A 17,451-nucleotide genomic window follows, 5' to 3' on the forward strand; every position below is an offset into this window, starting at 1 on the left:
AACATCTTCAAAGAAGGAAAAGGTAATCTTGTAATAGAAAAGAGCATAAGAGGGACTTCTCTGGTGGTCCAGTTGTTAAGACTCTGCGCTCCCAATGCAGAGGAGTGCTCCCAAAGCAGAGGGCCCAGGTTCAATCCCTGGTCAGGGAACTAGATCCTGCATGCTGGAACTAAGACCTGGTGCAGCCAAATAAATTAACTTTTTTTAAAAAAAGAAAAGAAAAGAGCAAAAGAAAGAAAAGAAAAGAGCAAAAGAATGGGAGAAATGCCATATTCAGTCCGATTCTTATTTCATGCACTTTAATGTCCTTCCTTTGACAGGATCCTTCGTGTGGGCACATGGATATCTCCCTTGATATCAACCTCCAAAGATCTGTGGCATTCACTCACAATATCTAAATTTTTGAGCTGCTACATCTTATGCTTGAATTGATCTGAACTGCTTCTGTATAAGCATGGCAAAAACGTTTGATCTTTTATAAACTGAAAGCACTGATATAGTATAGCTAGTACACCAGTACTACTACTTGAAGGAGAATTTTTCTGTCAGAGGAGAACAATAGGTTCTAAAAATAAACAAGAATATAGAAAAAGGGGAAAGGTTTTGTCTTTCTCCACTAGAACTGTGTTCAAGAGTTCAACATTCAAGCACACTAGAAATTTCAATTAATGTAAGGCTTCTGTTGTGGCCTTTGGGTCAGATAGGCTCCCCATATTATCCCAACCATCCCCATCACTACCTTTTTATTTCTTAAAGACCAGGAATTTGGAGAACCCTATGTCAGGAGCAGACTCTGGTAAGATAGAGCATGTGATGATCAAGAACACATTCCCTTTGTCATTTGTAGACACGCAGGCAAGCACATTTCCATTAGCTTTGTAGATGTAAGCTCCATAAAGGCAAGTCATCTTCTATTACATCCACCAGTGTATCTCCAGAATCTAACTTGTTAGCACTGTTGGTACTCAATGATTCTAATACTCACCATTTCTGTGAAATACGACCTAGCATCTGGTGATTCACACTCAACGCTCAGAGACAGTATGGCTTCAATATCCATGTTGGCCAAGCCAATTTGATTTTTGGTTTAACTCAATAAGAAGCAGTCAAAATAAATTTAAAAATCCAATAAAATACGTTCAGCAATCACGACGGAAAGGGGGGCTAATTGTTAATTGGCATCACAGTCTTTTGTCTTACTATTATATTGTGTTCTTCCAAGAAAACCAAGTCATTTATAATTTTTTTATATCAGAATACATAATTTGACATATTAAAGGGTTTTTTTAAAAAAAAAATCTACTCCCAAACAGGTCAATTTATGCTGAATAAACTAGTGGAAACTTCTCCATTCAAGCTTATTTCTGCTTTTTAAAACTGACGATAATTGATGAGCCCAAATCTGAACCAAAAAGGGCAGGGTAGCAATGTCTACCTGCAGTTCTAACCCACTAAACCTCTAAAAACTGTAACTTTGAAAATAATTCCTTTGGTGGTGTAGCCTTACCTGACAACCATATCCCATTAATACTGTTAAGCAATACATGGAATATGCACCATATTACTTTTATAAAATCTGGAAAACCCTGAATTCCAAAACTATGGACTTGTAGTTCAATTGAGGCAGAGGGCTAAGAGATTAGAAGAAAAACCCTGTGCATTATACACTTATGTTTAAATAGGGAATTTAGGCAAGTCACGATCTCTGTTTTACCATCTGGAAAATAAGGGAGTTGGTCCAGGTGACTTCTAAAATCCTTGACAGTAATTAAATTCTAGGATTCTACCTGATCAATTTATATCCTGAAGCACATAACAAATTATGTTCAATTTGGACTATTTTGAAATTCTATTAAATTATGGGCATTTAACTTTGCCCATAATGTGTGACAAGTACACATTATTAGATATCTCTTCAATTATGCAATTTAATTCAGTTTTAGTACCTGCTGTGCCAAACACAGATGATATGGCTTCCATAATGGCCCTGTGGATATTGGGATGAGAGAGGACAAATGCAAATGTCCAAAATGCAACCTTAAAAAGAAAAACATATGTCAAAACATACAACCTTCTTTGAACGTGAACAAAAGCATACATAGTATTAGCCACAAACATTTAAAAGAAACAAGGAGATATTTAAACTAAACTTAAAAGCATGTTAGTAAAGAGTATCTTTGAAAACAACTAGATTTTATGAACAAAAGAGATGTTAGATACCTCTAAGGGGTCAAATTTATGATTTTATTCTGCCACTACAGTTTCACAACATTGTTTATATAGAGTAAACTACTTTCACTAAAAAAAAATGGGAAAAGCAGGGTGTTTTATTGTACTAATATACAACATAAAATATTATATAGGCACATATTAGAAATTTAGGAGCAACAAATTATGACTCTTAAGAATGTTAGTCCAAAACAAAGGCATTTTTCAAGATTTAATTTCCTTGAAATACAAATATATTAGCAAATCATATACTCTGCAAATGAAACATGGTAATTTTAAATAAGCCCCAGAAACTATACCTAAAATCTTGTCAACTAAATTATGAGAGTACTTATATCAAAACTAGGGTCCTTTCATACCCTATTGAAAAAGGGTGCTTGCAAGTTTATAGGGTATTACTGGATATAGTATGTTTGCAAGTTCTCCCTCTAGACCAAACAAAATTATTTCACATCTTTCCTCATTGTGGTATTATAAGATAAAATTACACTGCTAAACATCAAAGACATACAGATGGCTAACAGGTACATGAAGGGATGCTCAATATCTCTAATTACTTGAGAAATTCAAATCAAAACCACAATGAAGTATCACCTCACACCTGTCAGAATGGCTATCATCAAAAAGTCTACAGATTACAATCTCCTGGTGAGGATGTGGAGAAAACGGAACTATTGTACACTGTTGCTGGGAATGTAAATTGGTGCAGCCACTATGGAAAACATTATGGAGGTTCCTTAAAAAACTAAAAATAGAACTACCATATGATCCAGCAACTTTATTCCTGGATATATATCCAGAAAAAATGAAAATACTAATTCAAAAAAAAATACATGTACTCCAGTGTTCACAGCAGCACTATTTACAGTAGCCAAGACATGGAAGCAACCCAAGTGCCCATCAACAGATGATTGGATTAAGAAGATGTGGTACATATATACAATGGAATATTACTCAGCCATAAAAAAGAGTGAAATACTGCCATTTGCAGCAATGTGGATGGACCCAGAGAATAGTGTGCTTAGTGAAATAAGTCAGACAGAAAAAGGCAAATATTGTATACCACTTACATGTGGAATCTAAAAAATAATACAAATGAATGTACATGCAAAACAGAAACAGACTCACAGATATAGAAAACAAAATTGTGGTTAACAAAGGGAGAGAGAAGAGGGGAAGGACAAATTAGGGGTATGGGATTAACAGATACAAACCACTATGTATAAGATAGATAAGCAACAAGGATGTACTGTACAGCACAGGAAATCATACTCATTATCTTGTAATAACCTATAATGAAGTATAAGCTGAAAAAATACTGAATCACTATGCTGTACACCTGAAACTAACACAATAAATAAACTATACTTCAATTAAAAAAAATTAACTTTCCATTAATTCAGGTAGATATTTTTGCTTCTATTTTTCAGTTACACATTAAAGGAAACTTGTATCAAATCATTAAAAGAAGTTTGGGTTTCCCTTTCTTCTGCTTTCTGTAAACACATATTGTGAAAGAAATTTCATCTTAGGAAAACCAATCCTGAAAAGACTCAGACAACACTTTGTGTTACTTAAGTCTTTCTGTCTCTTGTGAGGGACTGTTAAACACCTTTAAATGATCCCAATACTCCCCTCTGTGGTCAAAAGAGGAAGAGCAACAGTCTGAAAGGAAGTGCTTGGACAAAGCCAAATTCAATACTACTCATTGTTTTCCCCTTCGTGACAGTACCCTGATACTGTGGGCATAAACGTGGTGCTGTTCACATAAACAAAGTGAATGGAAGAACCGAGGCCTCTATCCCAAGATCCGCTTTCTGTGGCATTTTCCAGATTAGGAAAGGCTTACCCTAGAGATCAACTAGTTCTTTTTTACAGAGGAAACATGCTCAGAAAGCTCTCTTCAACATGTCTCCCCGTGTGGGCCTCTTCTATACTCTCTATAGATGGAAGTGCTGAATTATTGGATTTAATTAATAACCACCCCATACTCTATCGTTTTTTTTTAACTTACTTTATTGAAGCTTAGTTGATTTATAATGTGTTAATTTCTGCTCTACAGCAAAGTGATTTAGTTTTACATATATATATTCTTTATCATATTCTTTTCCATTATGGTTTATTACAGGATATTGAACATAGTTCCCTGTGATATACAGTAGGACCCCATTATTTAAAGACTCAGAGTTCATGTTGGGGAAAAATATATTCTAGTGATAGTACATAGATTTTTCAGTTACACGAAACAGGGGTGTAGAGTTTTACGTGGTTAATTAGAGTTTTAGAGATTCACTAAAATTGGGTAATACCTTTTTTTAAAGCAAACTCAAGGAATTCAGTTAAACTATAAATGGTTGTGCAATGGTGTTAGTTACTATGTTTGATGCCTCTTAACAGATTTCTCTTCTAAAAATCTATATTATATTCTACTTAAAATTTTTTAATTAAAAAATTACTCTTTTAAAAAGAAAAGAAAGGCATATAAAAGAGTAACCAATAAATGCTGTGGGAATTGAGGGTGAGGTGGGGAAGTCACTACTCAAAGTGTTTAGAAAGAGCTTCAGAGAAGCAGATTAAAAAGGTAAAACGTCAGCTTTGAGGTTCGTTTGGAAAAGTGTTCTTAAAAAGTACATTTGGCAGCCAGGAATTTCTTGGAACTTGGAAATGGTTTTCCCATAGAAATAATTTCATAAATCATGGTTAATATCTTGGGCCAGTCCACCAAAGTTCACCTAGACTTTGGTCTCATAACAGAGCCTCCTGGTGCCCTGTACCAAGCCTGTCTGAAGCCTGAGCTCTGAGTTCCGTGGTCCTAGAGACAGAGCACAGAGTAGAAGAGAAGAGAACGATCTAGGCACCAGGAAAGCACAGGCCCCTGGCAGGGCTTCTGGCAGCTCTCCTGGCCGCCCTGGGGGATCACAGAAGCCAGGAAAGCAGAGGCCACTCCCACCCTTGGGCATTTGAGAGGTCAAGTTTTGGAAGCCAAGGCAGTTCATTATTAGTGGGCCATTGAAAGAAATGACTGATTGAAACCATGGTGTTACTTTTTATACGAAAAGAAAGCTAACATTTATTGAGCCAGGGACTGTTTGCCACTTTCCACTTCTTAAAAATATAAGGCTCACAGTACCCTATGAGGTAGATAACATTCATGCTATTTTATAGATAAGGACACTGAGGCTCACAGTTAAACACTTGGCCCATTGTCACCCAGCCCTGGGATCTGCCTTTGGACCTGACTCTAAAGCCAGTCCAGGGTCTCTGCCCGCACACCAGCTGCCTCTTAGAAGTGCCAACAAGAGCCAGCAAGATGGAACTTCTGCTGATCATCAGACACTTGCTTTCTGCAATTGATTTAAATTCTTTCACACCAATGCCAGGAACAAATTCCAAAAAACGGACTCCCCCCTGAGTCAGATCAATGGGGCTTTGTGTCCCTTTCTTCTGGGTGGGGGGGCCTTTCTAATGAGACCTTGAAAATTAATCCTGTGACAGGAGTGGCTGTTTTGTTGCTGCTTTGGGAGTTGTTTTGATATTTGCCTTTTAATTTTGCTCTAGCTTAATCAGTTTCCAAGAAAATTGTATAAGGAAAAATCAGAGAATAATATTAGAGATACCTAAAGAAGAGGAAAGGGTTAGACTACTTTTATTTGCCCATGCCAGATGAAATACGTATTTTAGTGGCTGACATACATTTGAGCAGAGAAGCCAGAATTTCTATTTCTGCTCTGTACCCAGTTAATTTATTATGGGTTAAAGGCAACTAGAATATCAGTACTTAGAAAGCCCTCCACAACCTTTATAAGAGGAAGGAGAAACAAATAATACTTAACACATCTTATTTCTATTTGTTAGAAGGAAAAATGAATACCTTTATCATTATAGATAGGTTGAAAGTTCTTATTTAGTAGAAAACAAATACATAAAAAGTTTACCCTTTAATCTCTCAAATAATTTAAGTGCAGCTTAAGCTGATATGAAATCCTCCTGATGCAGGAAACTGTTGTGCATCGAACATGAAGTGCCAGACAAATCTCATGGCTGTATTCTAGTTCATAACAGCTTAAAAAAAAAAACAGTTCAAAAATCTCTGCTCTCTTTAGAAGTATCGTGAATTCCAGTGTCACCAGCTCCATTCATGGGGAAGCTTACAGGACCACGATGCCAAGCAATGCAAGCAGGAATGGTGCAATAGAAGGAGAATGGGTTCAGGGGTCGACAAAGAACTCATGATCACTGGGTGGCAGCTGGGCTTATCTCGCTGAATCCTCACAACAATCTCGCAGAGAAATGAGCGTTACCGTTTATTAAGTACCCAAGTCTAGGACCATACGAGGAGTTTTATTATCCCTCTTTTACCAATAAGGAAATGGCTGCTCAGGGTGTTCATTACCTCCATGATATTCTATGGCTATGGCTGGGATATCTGGATGCAAGTCCAATTCTAACTGAACTATCCGTTTACCTACTCTCTCCCCAGTAAATGTCTGGGGTCAAGACTTACTCATCTTTGCAGCACGAATACTAAGCATGTTGCCTGACACGGAAAGTACAGCAAGTGCTGCATATACAGATGCTGTCACAACTGACCCCAAAGTGCAAATGTTTCCCTTCACCTGTTACATGCTGCCTTTCAAAGGGCAGAATTCACTTCAGATCTCTGCTTTGCCTCCTTTGTGATCTTATCAGATTTCCTTCGGCATTCAGTTTTGTTTTTCTATCTCACAACCAAATCCATTACAGTCTTTTTCTTCCCCATGATAAGAAGTGAAAAGAATTAAAAAAAAAAAAAAAAAAAAGAAAGAAAAATAAAGGGAAAAACTGAAAGTACAGTAGACAGAAATGCAACCCTTCCTTTACTAATATACTTACAGGGACAGCATTGGACAGAGAAGCCCAAAGTAGTAAGAGCCCATAATTGGGACTCTTTTGTTCATTTGTTTCCATCTCTAGGAGATCCAGCAGAGCCTGCATTACTGTCTGTTTAAAAGAAATAAATATTGTCAAACCAGAGCTACGTGACAAAGACTGATGTTAATAAACAAAAATCATGCATTTTTCTTTAATCTGAAAGATACTATTTTTGCCATTCTTAGGTTTGTGATTTCAGGCATGCTAGGGGATTTACATACTTACTGGTAGTCTAGTAATTGGGAGTAGGGACTCTGGGGTTCAACGCTCTTACTGCATTGGTTCAAATCTTGGCTTAATTTTTTTAAGACTTTATTTTTTAGAGCGGTTTTAGGTTTACAAGAAAATTGAGAGGAAAGTACAGAGATTTCCCATATAACCCTTACCCCCACCCAAGGATAGCCTTCCTCGTTATCAACATCACTCACCAGAATGGGACATTTTTGACCAAGGAAGAAATGACTTTGATACATCATAGTCATCTAAAGTGCATAGTTTACCTTAGGATTCACTCTTGGTGTTATAAACTCTATGGGTTTGGACAAATGCATAATGATATCTATTATTATTATAGTATCATACAGAGTACTTTCATAGCCCTAAAAAATCCTCTATGCTCTGCCTATTCGTCTCTCCCCACCCCCTAACAACCACTGATCTTTTTACTTTCTTCATAGTTTTGCCTTTTCCAAAATTTCACATAGTTGGAATCATACAGTATATAGCCTTCTCATATTGGCTTCTTTCACTAAGTAATAGGCATTTATGGTTCCTCCATGTCTTTTCATGGCTTGATAGCTCATTTCTTTTTAGCGCTAATACTCTAGTCTTTGGATGTACCATAGTTTATTTACCCATTTACCTACTGAAGGGCATCTTGGTTGCATCCAAGTTTTGGCAATTATGAATAAAGCTGTTATAAACATGCATATGTAGGTTTTTGTGTGGATGTAAGCTTTCAAACCATTTGGGCAAATACAAGGAGCACAATTGCTGGACTGTATGGTAAGAGTATGTCGCATTTTGTAAGAAACCTCCAAAAAGTCTATACCATTTTGCATTCCCACCAGCAGTGAACGAGAGTTCCTGTTGTTCTACATCCTTGTCAGCATTTGGTAGTGTCTGTGTTCCAGATTCTGGCCATTCTAATAGGTGAGTAGTGGTATCTCATTGTTTTAATTTGCATTTCCCTGATGACGTGTGATGTGGAGCATTTTCTCATATGCTTATTTGCCATCTATATATCTTCTTGGGTGAGGTGCCTCTTACGGTCTATTTTTGGTCTGTTTTTCCATTGGGTTGTTTGTTTTCCTATTGTTGAGTTTTAAGTGTTCTTTGTACATTTTGCATAATAGTCCTTTATTCTGCCGATACTTTCTCTCAGTTTGTGACTTGTCTTCCAATTCTCCTGATATTGTCTTTTCACAGAGCAGTTGAATTTTAATGAAATCCAGCTTAATAGTTTCTTTTATGAATTGTGTCTTTAGTGTTATATCTAAGTAGGCATCGCCACACCCAAGATCAACTAAGTGTTTTGCATGTGAATGTCCAGTTGCTTCTGCATTATTTGTTGAAAAGTCTATCTTTGTTTCATTATATTGCCTTTGCTCCTTTGTCAAAGATCAGTTCACTATATTTAATGGGGTCTATTTCTGGGCTCTCTGTTCTGTTCCATTAATTTATTTGTCTATTCTTCTGCCAGCACCACATTATCTTGATTACTGAAGCTTTACAGTAAATCTTGAAGTTGGATAGCATCACTTCTTTCAAGAACTTTGTTCTTTTCCTTCAACATTGTGTTGGTGATTCTGGGTCTTCTGCCTCTCCATATAAATTTTAGAATCCATAAAATGTTATAACTTGCTGGGATTTTTTTATTGGGGATTGCATTGAATCTACACATCAGGTTGGGAAGAACTGACTTCTTGACAATATTGTCTTCCTATCCGTGAACATGGAATATATCCCCATTTATTTAGTTCTTTGACTTTGTTCCTCAGAGTTTTGTAGTTGTGCAGTTTTCCTCGTATAGATCTTGATTTGTTTTATATATATGTAAGTATTTCATTTTGGGGAATGCTAATGTAAGGGTATTGTGTTTTTAATTTCACATTTCACTTATTCATTGTTGGCATGTAGGAAAGCAATTAACTTTTGTGTATTAACTTGGTATCCTACAACCTTGCTAAAATCACTTATTAGTTCCAGTAGTTTTTTGGTTGATTCTTCTGGATTTTCTCTACATATGTTCACATCATCTGCAAGCAAAGACAGTTTTATGTCTTCCCTTTCAATCTGTATAATTTTCATTTCCTTTTCTTGCCTTGTTGCATTAGCAAGGACTTCCAGTACTATGCTGAAAAAGAGTGGTGAGAGGGGACATCCTTGCTAAAGGGGTTCTGGTACCAATTTCCAATGTGTGTGAGGGGGGGTTCTACACACCACAAACAATGCTTGGTTCATCATCTGGGTGTCTTATAATTCATCTCAATTATAACACTATTTACCCAAAGATAGCATCATGTTCCACAGGTTAAGGGTTTAGTCCCACAAGACTGTGCCCTGCTCTTCAGATGTCAGCTGCAAGCCCAGGTTATTGCCTGTGCTTCTGACTAACTGGCTAAGGATTGGAAGTTACACAGACCCCCTCCTTGGATTTCAGATGCCAGTTGCAAGTCCAAGTTGTTACCTGTACTTCTAACTGACTGGCTATATAAATCAGAGGTTCCCATGAACCCCCTCCTCAGATTTGATTAATTTGCTAGAGCTGCTCACAGAACTGAGAGAAACATTTTACTTATTAGATTACTGGTTTATTATAAAAGGATGCGATAAAGCCTACAGGTGAACATGCAGCTGGAAGAGATGTGTAGGGCAAGGTAGGGGTAAAGGCCAAGGAACTTTTGTGCTTGCTTGAAGCATGCCACTCTCCCCAAATCTCCAGGTGTTCATCAACATAGAAGCTCTCTGAACCCCGTCCTTTTGGGTTTTTATGAAAGCTTCATACATAGGCATGATTGATTAAATCATTGGCCACTGGTGATTGCTTCAACCTCCAGCTATAAATTTCCTTCTAAGCACTGCTTTCACTACTTCCCACAATTTTGATAAGTTGTTTTTTCATTTTAGTTTGTTTCAAAATATTTTAATTTCTCATAAGAGTTCTTCTTTAATCCATGTGTTATTTAGAAATGTGTTGTTTAATCTCCACATCTTTTGGGATTTTCCAGTTATCTTTCTGTTATTGATTTCTAGTTTAATTCCACTGTGGTCTGAGAACAGACATTATATGATTTCTATTCTTATAAATTTGTTAAGGTGTGTTTAATGACCCAGAATGTGGTTTATTTTGGTGAATATTCCATATAAGCTTGAGAAAAAAATGTGTATTCTGCTGTTGTTGGATTAAGTAGTCTTAATTAATTATATCCAGTTGATTGATGGTGTTGCTGAGTTCAATTATGTCCTTATTGATTTCTGTCTGTTGGATGTGTCCATTTCTGAGAGAGGGGTGTTAAAGTTCCCACCTGTGACAGTAGATTCATCTATTTCTGTTTGAAGTTCCGTCAGTTTTTGTCTCATGTAGTTTGACACTCTGTTGCTAGGTACATACACATTAAGAACTGTTATGTCTTCTTGGAGGACTGAACTCATTGTCATTATGTAATGTCCTTCGTTATGCCTGATAAGTTTCCTTCCTTTGAAGTCTGCTCTGTCTGAAAGTAATATAGCTCCTCCTGCTTTCTTTTGATTGGTGTTAGCACGTTATGTTTTTCTACATCTGTTTACTTTTAATCTATATTAAATATAAAGTGTCCTTATATTTAAAGTGGGTTTCTTGTAGACAACATATAGTTGGGTCATGTTTTTAGATCCACTGTGACAATCTCTGTCTTTTAATTGGTGCATTTAGGCCACTGACATTCAAAGTGATTACTGATATAGTTGGATTACTATCTACCATAGTTGTTACTGTATTCTATTTGCTGCCCTTATTCTTTGTTCTTATTTTCGTATTCCACCATTTTCCTGCCTTTTGTGATTTTAATTGAGCATTTTATATGATTCCGTTTTCTCTCCTTTCTTAGCATATCAAGTTATTTCAATTTTTATTTTTATTAGTGGTTGCCCTAGAGTCTGTAATATACATTTACAACTAATCCAAGTCCATTTTAAAATAATACTGTACCACTTCACAGGTAGTGTAAGTACCTTCTAGTAACAAAATAATCCTAATTCCTCCCTCCTGTCTCTGTATCATTTCCATCATTCATCTCACTTATACATAAGCACACATAAGTACACATATACACATGTATATACATATAATATACACATAAGCATATATAATTGAATATATTGTTGCTATTTTATTATCTGAACAAACTGTTATCAATTTGATATCAATTTGAACTGTTAGATCAATTAAGAATAGAAAAAATAAGTTTCTGTTTCACCCTTACTTATTCCTTCTTTGGTGCTCTTTCTTTATGGAGATCTGAGTTTCTGGCCTATATCATTTTCCTTCTCTCTGAAGAACTTCTTTCAGCATTTCTTATAAGGCAGGTCTACTGGCAACAAAATTCCCTCAATTTTTGTTTGTCTGAAGAAGACTCTATTTCTCCTTCACTTCTGAAGGATAATTTCACAGAGTGCAGTGTCCTAGGTTGATGTTTTTTCCTCTCTCAACACTAAATATTTCACTCCACTCTCTTCTTGCTTGCATGGTTTCTGAGAAGTCAGATGTAATTCATATCTTTGTTCTTCTATAGGTATAGTGGGTTTTTTGCTGTTTTTTGGTTTGTTTTTCTCCTTCTGGCTTCTTTCAAGATTTTTTAAATCTTTGATTTTCTGTAATTTAAAAATGATATGCTGAGGTGTAGCTTTTTTGGTGTTTACTTGATTGGTGTTCTCTGAGCTTCCAAGATCTGTGGTTTGGTGTCTGACATTAATTTGGGAGAAATTCTCAGTCATTATTGTGTCAAGCATTTCTCCTGTTCCCATCTCTCTTTCTTCTTTTTCTGGTATACCCATTCCATGAATGTTACATCTTCGGTAGTTTTCCCACAGTCCTTGAATATTCTGTTCTATTTTTGCTTTTTATGTCTTTGTTCTCTTTGTTTTTTGGTTTTCAAGGACTGAATCTCCTCTAGCTCAGAGATTCTTTCTTCAGCTGTGTCCAGTATACTAATAAGTCCATGAAAAGCACTCTTCATTTCTGTCACTTGGTTTTTTTTTAATCTCTATCTAGCATTTCATTTTGGTTCTTTCCTAGGATTTCCATCTCTCTGCTTACATTGTCCATCTGTTCTTGCATGCTGCCTACTTTATCATTTAGAGTCATTAGCATATTAATCATATATTTTTTTAAAGTCCCAATCTGTTAATTCTAACATCCCGGCCATGAATGGTTCTGATGCTTGCTTTGTCTCTTCAAATTGTGGAGGTTTCTTTTGGCCTTACCGTATGCCTTGTAATTTTTTCTTGATGGCTAGACATGTTGTGCTGGGTAAAAGGAATGGTTATAAATAGATCTTTAGTAATGTGGTGGTTAGGTGTGAGGGGAGGGGAAGCATTCAAGTCTTATGATTAGATCTCTGTCTTTTCATGAGCCTGTGCCTCTGGACTGTGAATTTCGCAAGTGTTTCTCAGTCTTATTCTCCCTCCTTAGGTGGGACAGGATGGCTAGAGGTGGCTGCAACTGGACACTCCTCTTCCCCAGGTCAGTTAGGCTCTGATAATCCTCCAGCAGGTTAAGTTCTGTTTAACTAGTTTCCCCTGAGGGCAGGCCTGGTTAAGAACGGAGTGCTCTGGCATATTTCAAACTTGTTCTTTTCCCCCTTCCCCTGTCAGAAGCCCTAGGGGATTTTTCACTGGTCCAGCTCCTGGAGATAAGTTTCACAGTATTGTGGAGGCCCCTCTATGACTGGGTCCCGGGTCCCGTGGAGTTTTGAACTCTGAGAATTGTCTGCACTGAGCCTCTAGCAATTCATTAATTACAGCTCGGGTTTTCCTACCTTGGCGCAGGTTCCCACGGCAGTCTCCACTCTCAGGTCTGTGCTCTGGGAAATGTCAACTCCCTGTATTTGCCTGTTGGTCTCTAGTCTTGGGGGCAGCAGGTTGCCCTGTGTCCTCTCTTTCAAGAAGAACTGTTGATTTTTCAGTCTGTTAAGATTTTTACTTGGTGTGAGGATGAAGTGGCAACTTTCAAGATCCTTACATGTGGAACGGGAACCTGGTTTAGTTATTCAATAGCTGGGTAACCTTGGGCAAGTACTTTAAGCTCTCTGTATCTCGATTTCCTCATCTGTAAAATGGTCATAATATGGACCCTACCTCACAGGACTGTTGTGAGAATTAAATGAGTTACTTCCTATAAAGTACTTAAAACAAAACTTAGTACACATTACCATTTTGACGAATGTTAACTTTAAATTTTTTTTTTTTTTTTTTAATAAACATCTGCTCTTAGGAAAATGCAAACAACACAGAAACACAGATCTCTGGAGCATTCAGGAGAAAACCCTACCCCCATGTGCCATGCAAATTCTCAGCCTACATATCATAGGTAAGGGAATTGCCAAACCAGTATATGATAAATATTGCAATACTCTAAAACCATGCAGAGAACTGACGTTTGACATGGATGGTGCCAGGTCAGATCAAGGCCTCTCCAAGGTCACCTAGTATGGCTGCTCTCAAGTCAACACACAAATCCCATGAAAGCATTTCCTTCATTGGAAGGCTTCCCAGATTTGCCTTTGCCAATGATCATCCCCATCACGAGGAACAAATTCAGACATTATAACATTTTCATTAAGTTACTTGTGCACTTTGAATCTTAAATAATTCAAGTTAGGTAATAGAAATAATGGTAGCTAAAGTCTAGTCACTGCTCTGGAAGGCAAGTACTGTTTAAAGGCTTCACAGGTATTTAAGCATTCGTTCCTCACCCCAGCTCCAAGGAGTAGATCTGTTATTGTCACCATTTTACATTTGAGGAAGTGGAAGCACGATTAAGTTAGGGAACTTTGCTAGTGACATACAGCTTGTCAATGGTTGAGCTGGGATTCGAATCCTGCGAGGCTGGCCCTGGCTCCAGTGCCCACAATCTTAGCTACTAGGCTATGCTGCCCCTTGGAGACACAGTCCTTAACTCTCATGGGTTAGGGACTCAGAGAACTGCGCTGCACCAGAACGCAGTGGCTTTTCTTCAGATCCTACAACACGGAAAATACCTATTACATCACTCTCAAAGAAAATACATGACAGAGGCTGTTGCTGTTACTTACAGAGGCATGTAGTGTTTCAAAAGTGTTTAACCACTCTGATCCCCGGCTTTCTGGTTTTAGTAATCCCCAGTTTTCCAGGTATTAAAGTTGTTGCGAAAAAGAAATGAGCAGTGAATTTGTGAAACGTGTTAACACTACGCCTGGCACAGAGTAAGTACCCCATACACGTTAGTGATGTCTTATTGCTACTGTTTCTGTAATAATGGATTAGCAGATTTGAAAATAATTTAAGTATAAATTTCATTTACTCGTGGTTTCTATCAGACTTACAATGCAAGTTGTTATGGTACAAAGTTTATATTTCATGAAAAATCCTATAGATGTATTTCATTCTTTTGATATGCTATTCTGTGGTGCAGTCTTAATTGTAAATGAAAATACTAGTTTAATTTATATCTAGAATAACATGGGAGAAATCACTCATGTTGAAACGTGATAAAGGTATGATGTGATAAAATGTGTGTATAATATTTAAAAAACAAAAAACAAAAAACTTCTTCCAGTCCTTTGCTTAACTAGGCCATTGAAATCTACTTATGCAGTAAAAGACAACAGAATCTTTGTTTCTTCTTAGCCTGCATTTTAAAAAAATTGTGGGTATAAAAACTTAAACTCTGTGTGAACACCGCTGCAGGAAAACAGAAACAAAACATTTTTTAAAAAATGAAGTTACGCAGCTCATGAGTGTTCAAACTGAATTCTATCCCAGTCATAAACGTTGAATTAGCGTCAGCAGAGGTCAAAATTTGTCTTTATTCAAAGCGGGAGTTCGAGTACCTATGATTAAAGTGCCTCATTTCTTCAGAGTAAGAAAAATAAATGCTATTCTAGAAGTATTGTCAGCGGGGAGTTTTAACTGGGGCATTAAAACCCCTGCTTTCTAGGCTCATAGATTACAGATCTATTTGGGTACAGCTTTTATACACACATGGCTTTACCTCTAAATCCTGGAAAATAATGCAAACAAAAATGTGTTTGTCTGGATCCATTTATAAAATAGATTCTTTAGCTGAAACATCGTTTGTCAGTGAAGGGCATTCCAGTCTAGCTTTCTATTCCCTTTATTCCGGAGGGAGATCCCCAAACATTCACACATTCCTATTTTTCTAAGGTGATCTTCCTCTCCAGTGTTAAGCAGAGTTGTTTGTGATAACACTTGCTATCATAACTAAATGCAAACAAACAAAAATGTTTGATATCATCTTTCAATGCTAAAAGATATGAAATGATTTCTTCCATGATGATAACAATGATAAACTCTTACATGGTCTTTACTATGTTTCAAGTGCTTTACAAATATTAACTCACTGAATGACAAAACTGAGGCCAAGAGGTTAGGTACCACGCCCAAGGTCACAAAACTGAGGCCAAGAGGTTAGGTAACACGCCCAAGGTCACACAATGGTGACTGGATTTAAGCCCAGGCAGTCCCGGCCAAAAGGAATCTCCAGAGGGTGAGTCTGGAGAATCAGGTAGTTTTCAAAACCTTTCAGAGATTCTAATGAGCGGCCACGGCTGAGAACCATTCATTAGCAAGCATCAGAACCATCTGGAAGGTGTATAAAACCCCATATGGCTGGGCTCCCAGCGTTTCTCCCTGAGTGGTTTCCCAGGCGACGTTGGTACCATTGGTCTAGGGACCACGTGTAGAGAACCACAGATCTAGGACACTTAGGATAGTGACTCCCAGTGCATTGCTTTTAAATTATACCACATTACCTGGTTGCATTTGAAGAAAGAAACAATTAGCCGTGGTGGCCTCAAGAAAAAAGTCAACTTTGTCGAGCTTTCTTATCTTTGCCTAATTTGCCATAACTCTCACCTGTGACTGTTGACACACCCAACTGTATAATCGATAAATCATTTAAAAACCCCCCAGACTGTTGTGTTATTTTGTTGTCTGTAGCCTCAGTTTTTTCTTACGTAAAATAGGGTTAATATCTCCCTCACTGCTGTGAGGATGCAATAATAAAATAACGTATGTAAACATCCAACACAGTGGTTGGCACAAAAATGGTATCTAACACATCTCATGATTTTTAGCAAAAATATTTTTTTAACAATTGTAGTTTATGACTGTTTTCATCTCAGGTATTTTAGCAAAAAAAGCTAAGGAATACTTACCGGGGAATTATCTTTTGCAGATTTGCATGTTTTTATATCTGGAATGTTTTTCTCAAAAAGTGCTAGAAGCCACTTTTTGGATTTTGACCAGTTTCTAGGTGAGAAAAAATATGTGGATAAATTAATTTGAAAGCACTCTAGGAGTAACAGGTCACAGCAGAAAAGGGACTATGTCTATGGAATTTTAATTATTTCTCCAAATGTCTTCTTCATTTTCAGCTGGAACTTCATGAGAAGTCTACCTTCAGACTTATTAGTCCACAAGGAAAATTGAGGGGGCAAGGCAGCCACATTTTAGTATCTTTTGCAAATAAACATTTGCATTCCTAAAGGGCTGGCATTGAATAAGAAAACACGGCTCGGGGACTTCCCTGGTGGCGCAGCCGTTAAGGATCCACCTGACAATGCAGGGGACATGGGTTTGATCCCTGGTCCAGGAAGATCCCACATGCCTCGGAGCAACTAAGCCCATGCGCCGCAACTACTGAGACTGCGTTCTAGAGTCCGCGAGCCACAACTACTGAGCCCACGTGCCACAACTACTGAAGCCCGCGTGCCTACAGCCCATGCTCCGCAACAAGAGAATCCACTGCAGTGAGAAGCCCGCACACCCCAACAAAGAGTAGTCCCTGCTCACCGCAACTAGAGAAAGCCCATGCACAGCAACGATGACCCAACACAGCCAAAGATAAATAAATAAATTGATTAAAAAAAAAAGAGAGAGAAAACAGGGCTCGTGATTTGCTTGGTCTAAGTTTGCTCTGGCTGTTGTCAGTCACAGCAGGATCAAAATCTAGCACAGGGATCCGTTGCTGGGTTAAGTGAGGTAAAGCAAACTGACTAAAAGCTTTTTAATCTTTTCTGACCAGTCATCATTTCGGACCAACTGCCAAGA

General features: G+C 37.5%; 1 protein-coding gene across 4 annotated transcripts in view; it reads right to left on the reverse strand.

Annotated features, from left to right (window-relative positions):
• Positions 1-17,451, reverse strand: part of CYP39A1 (cytochrome P450 family 39 subfamily A member 1) — a 67,984-nt gene that overhangs the window by 39,562 nt on the left and 10,971 nt on the right. For all 4 annotated transcript variants that reach the window (XM_068557681.1, XM_068557677.1, XM_068557678.1 and 1 more), the window contains 3 exons: positions 16,557-16,650; positions 7,102-7,209; positions 1,947-2,037 (listed from right to left, as the gene is read on the reverse strand). In XM_068557681.1, the coding sequence (XP_068413782.1) occupies positions 1,947-2,037; positions 7,102-7,209; positions 16,557-16,650 (293 nt within the window). The remainder of the gene's footprint in view (positions 1-1,946; positions 2,038-7,101; positions 7,210-16,556; positions 16,651-17,451) is intronic.

This window comes from Eschrichtius robustus, chromosome 12 (genome assembly GCF_028021215.1).
Source record: "Eschrichtius robustus isolate mEscRob2 chromosome 12, mEscRob2.pri, whole genome shotgun sequence".
Taxonomy (NCBI): Eukaryota; Metazoa; Chordata; class Mammalia; order Artiodactyla; family Eschrichtiidae; genus Eschrichtius; species Eschrichtius robustus.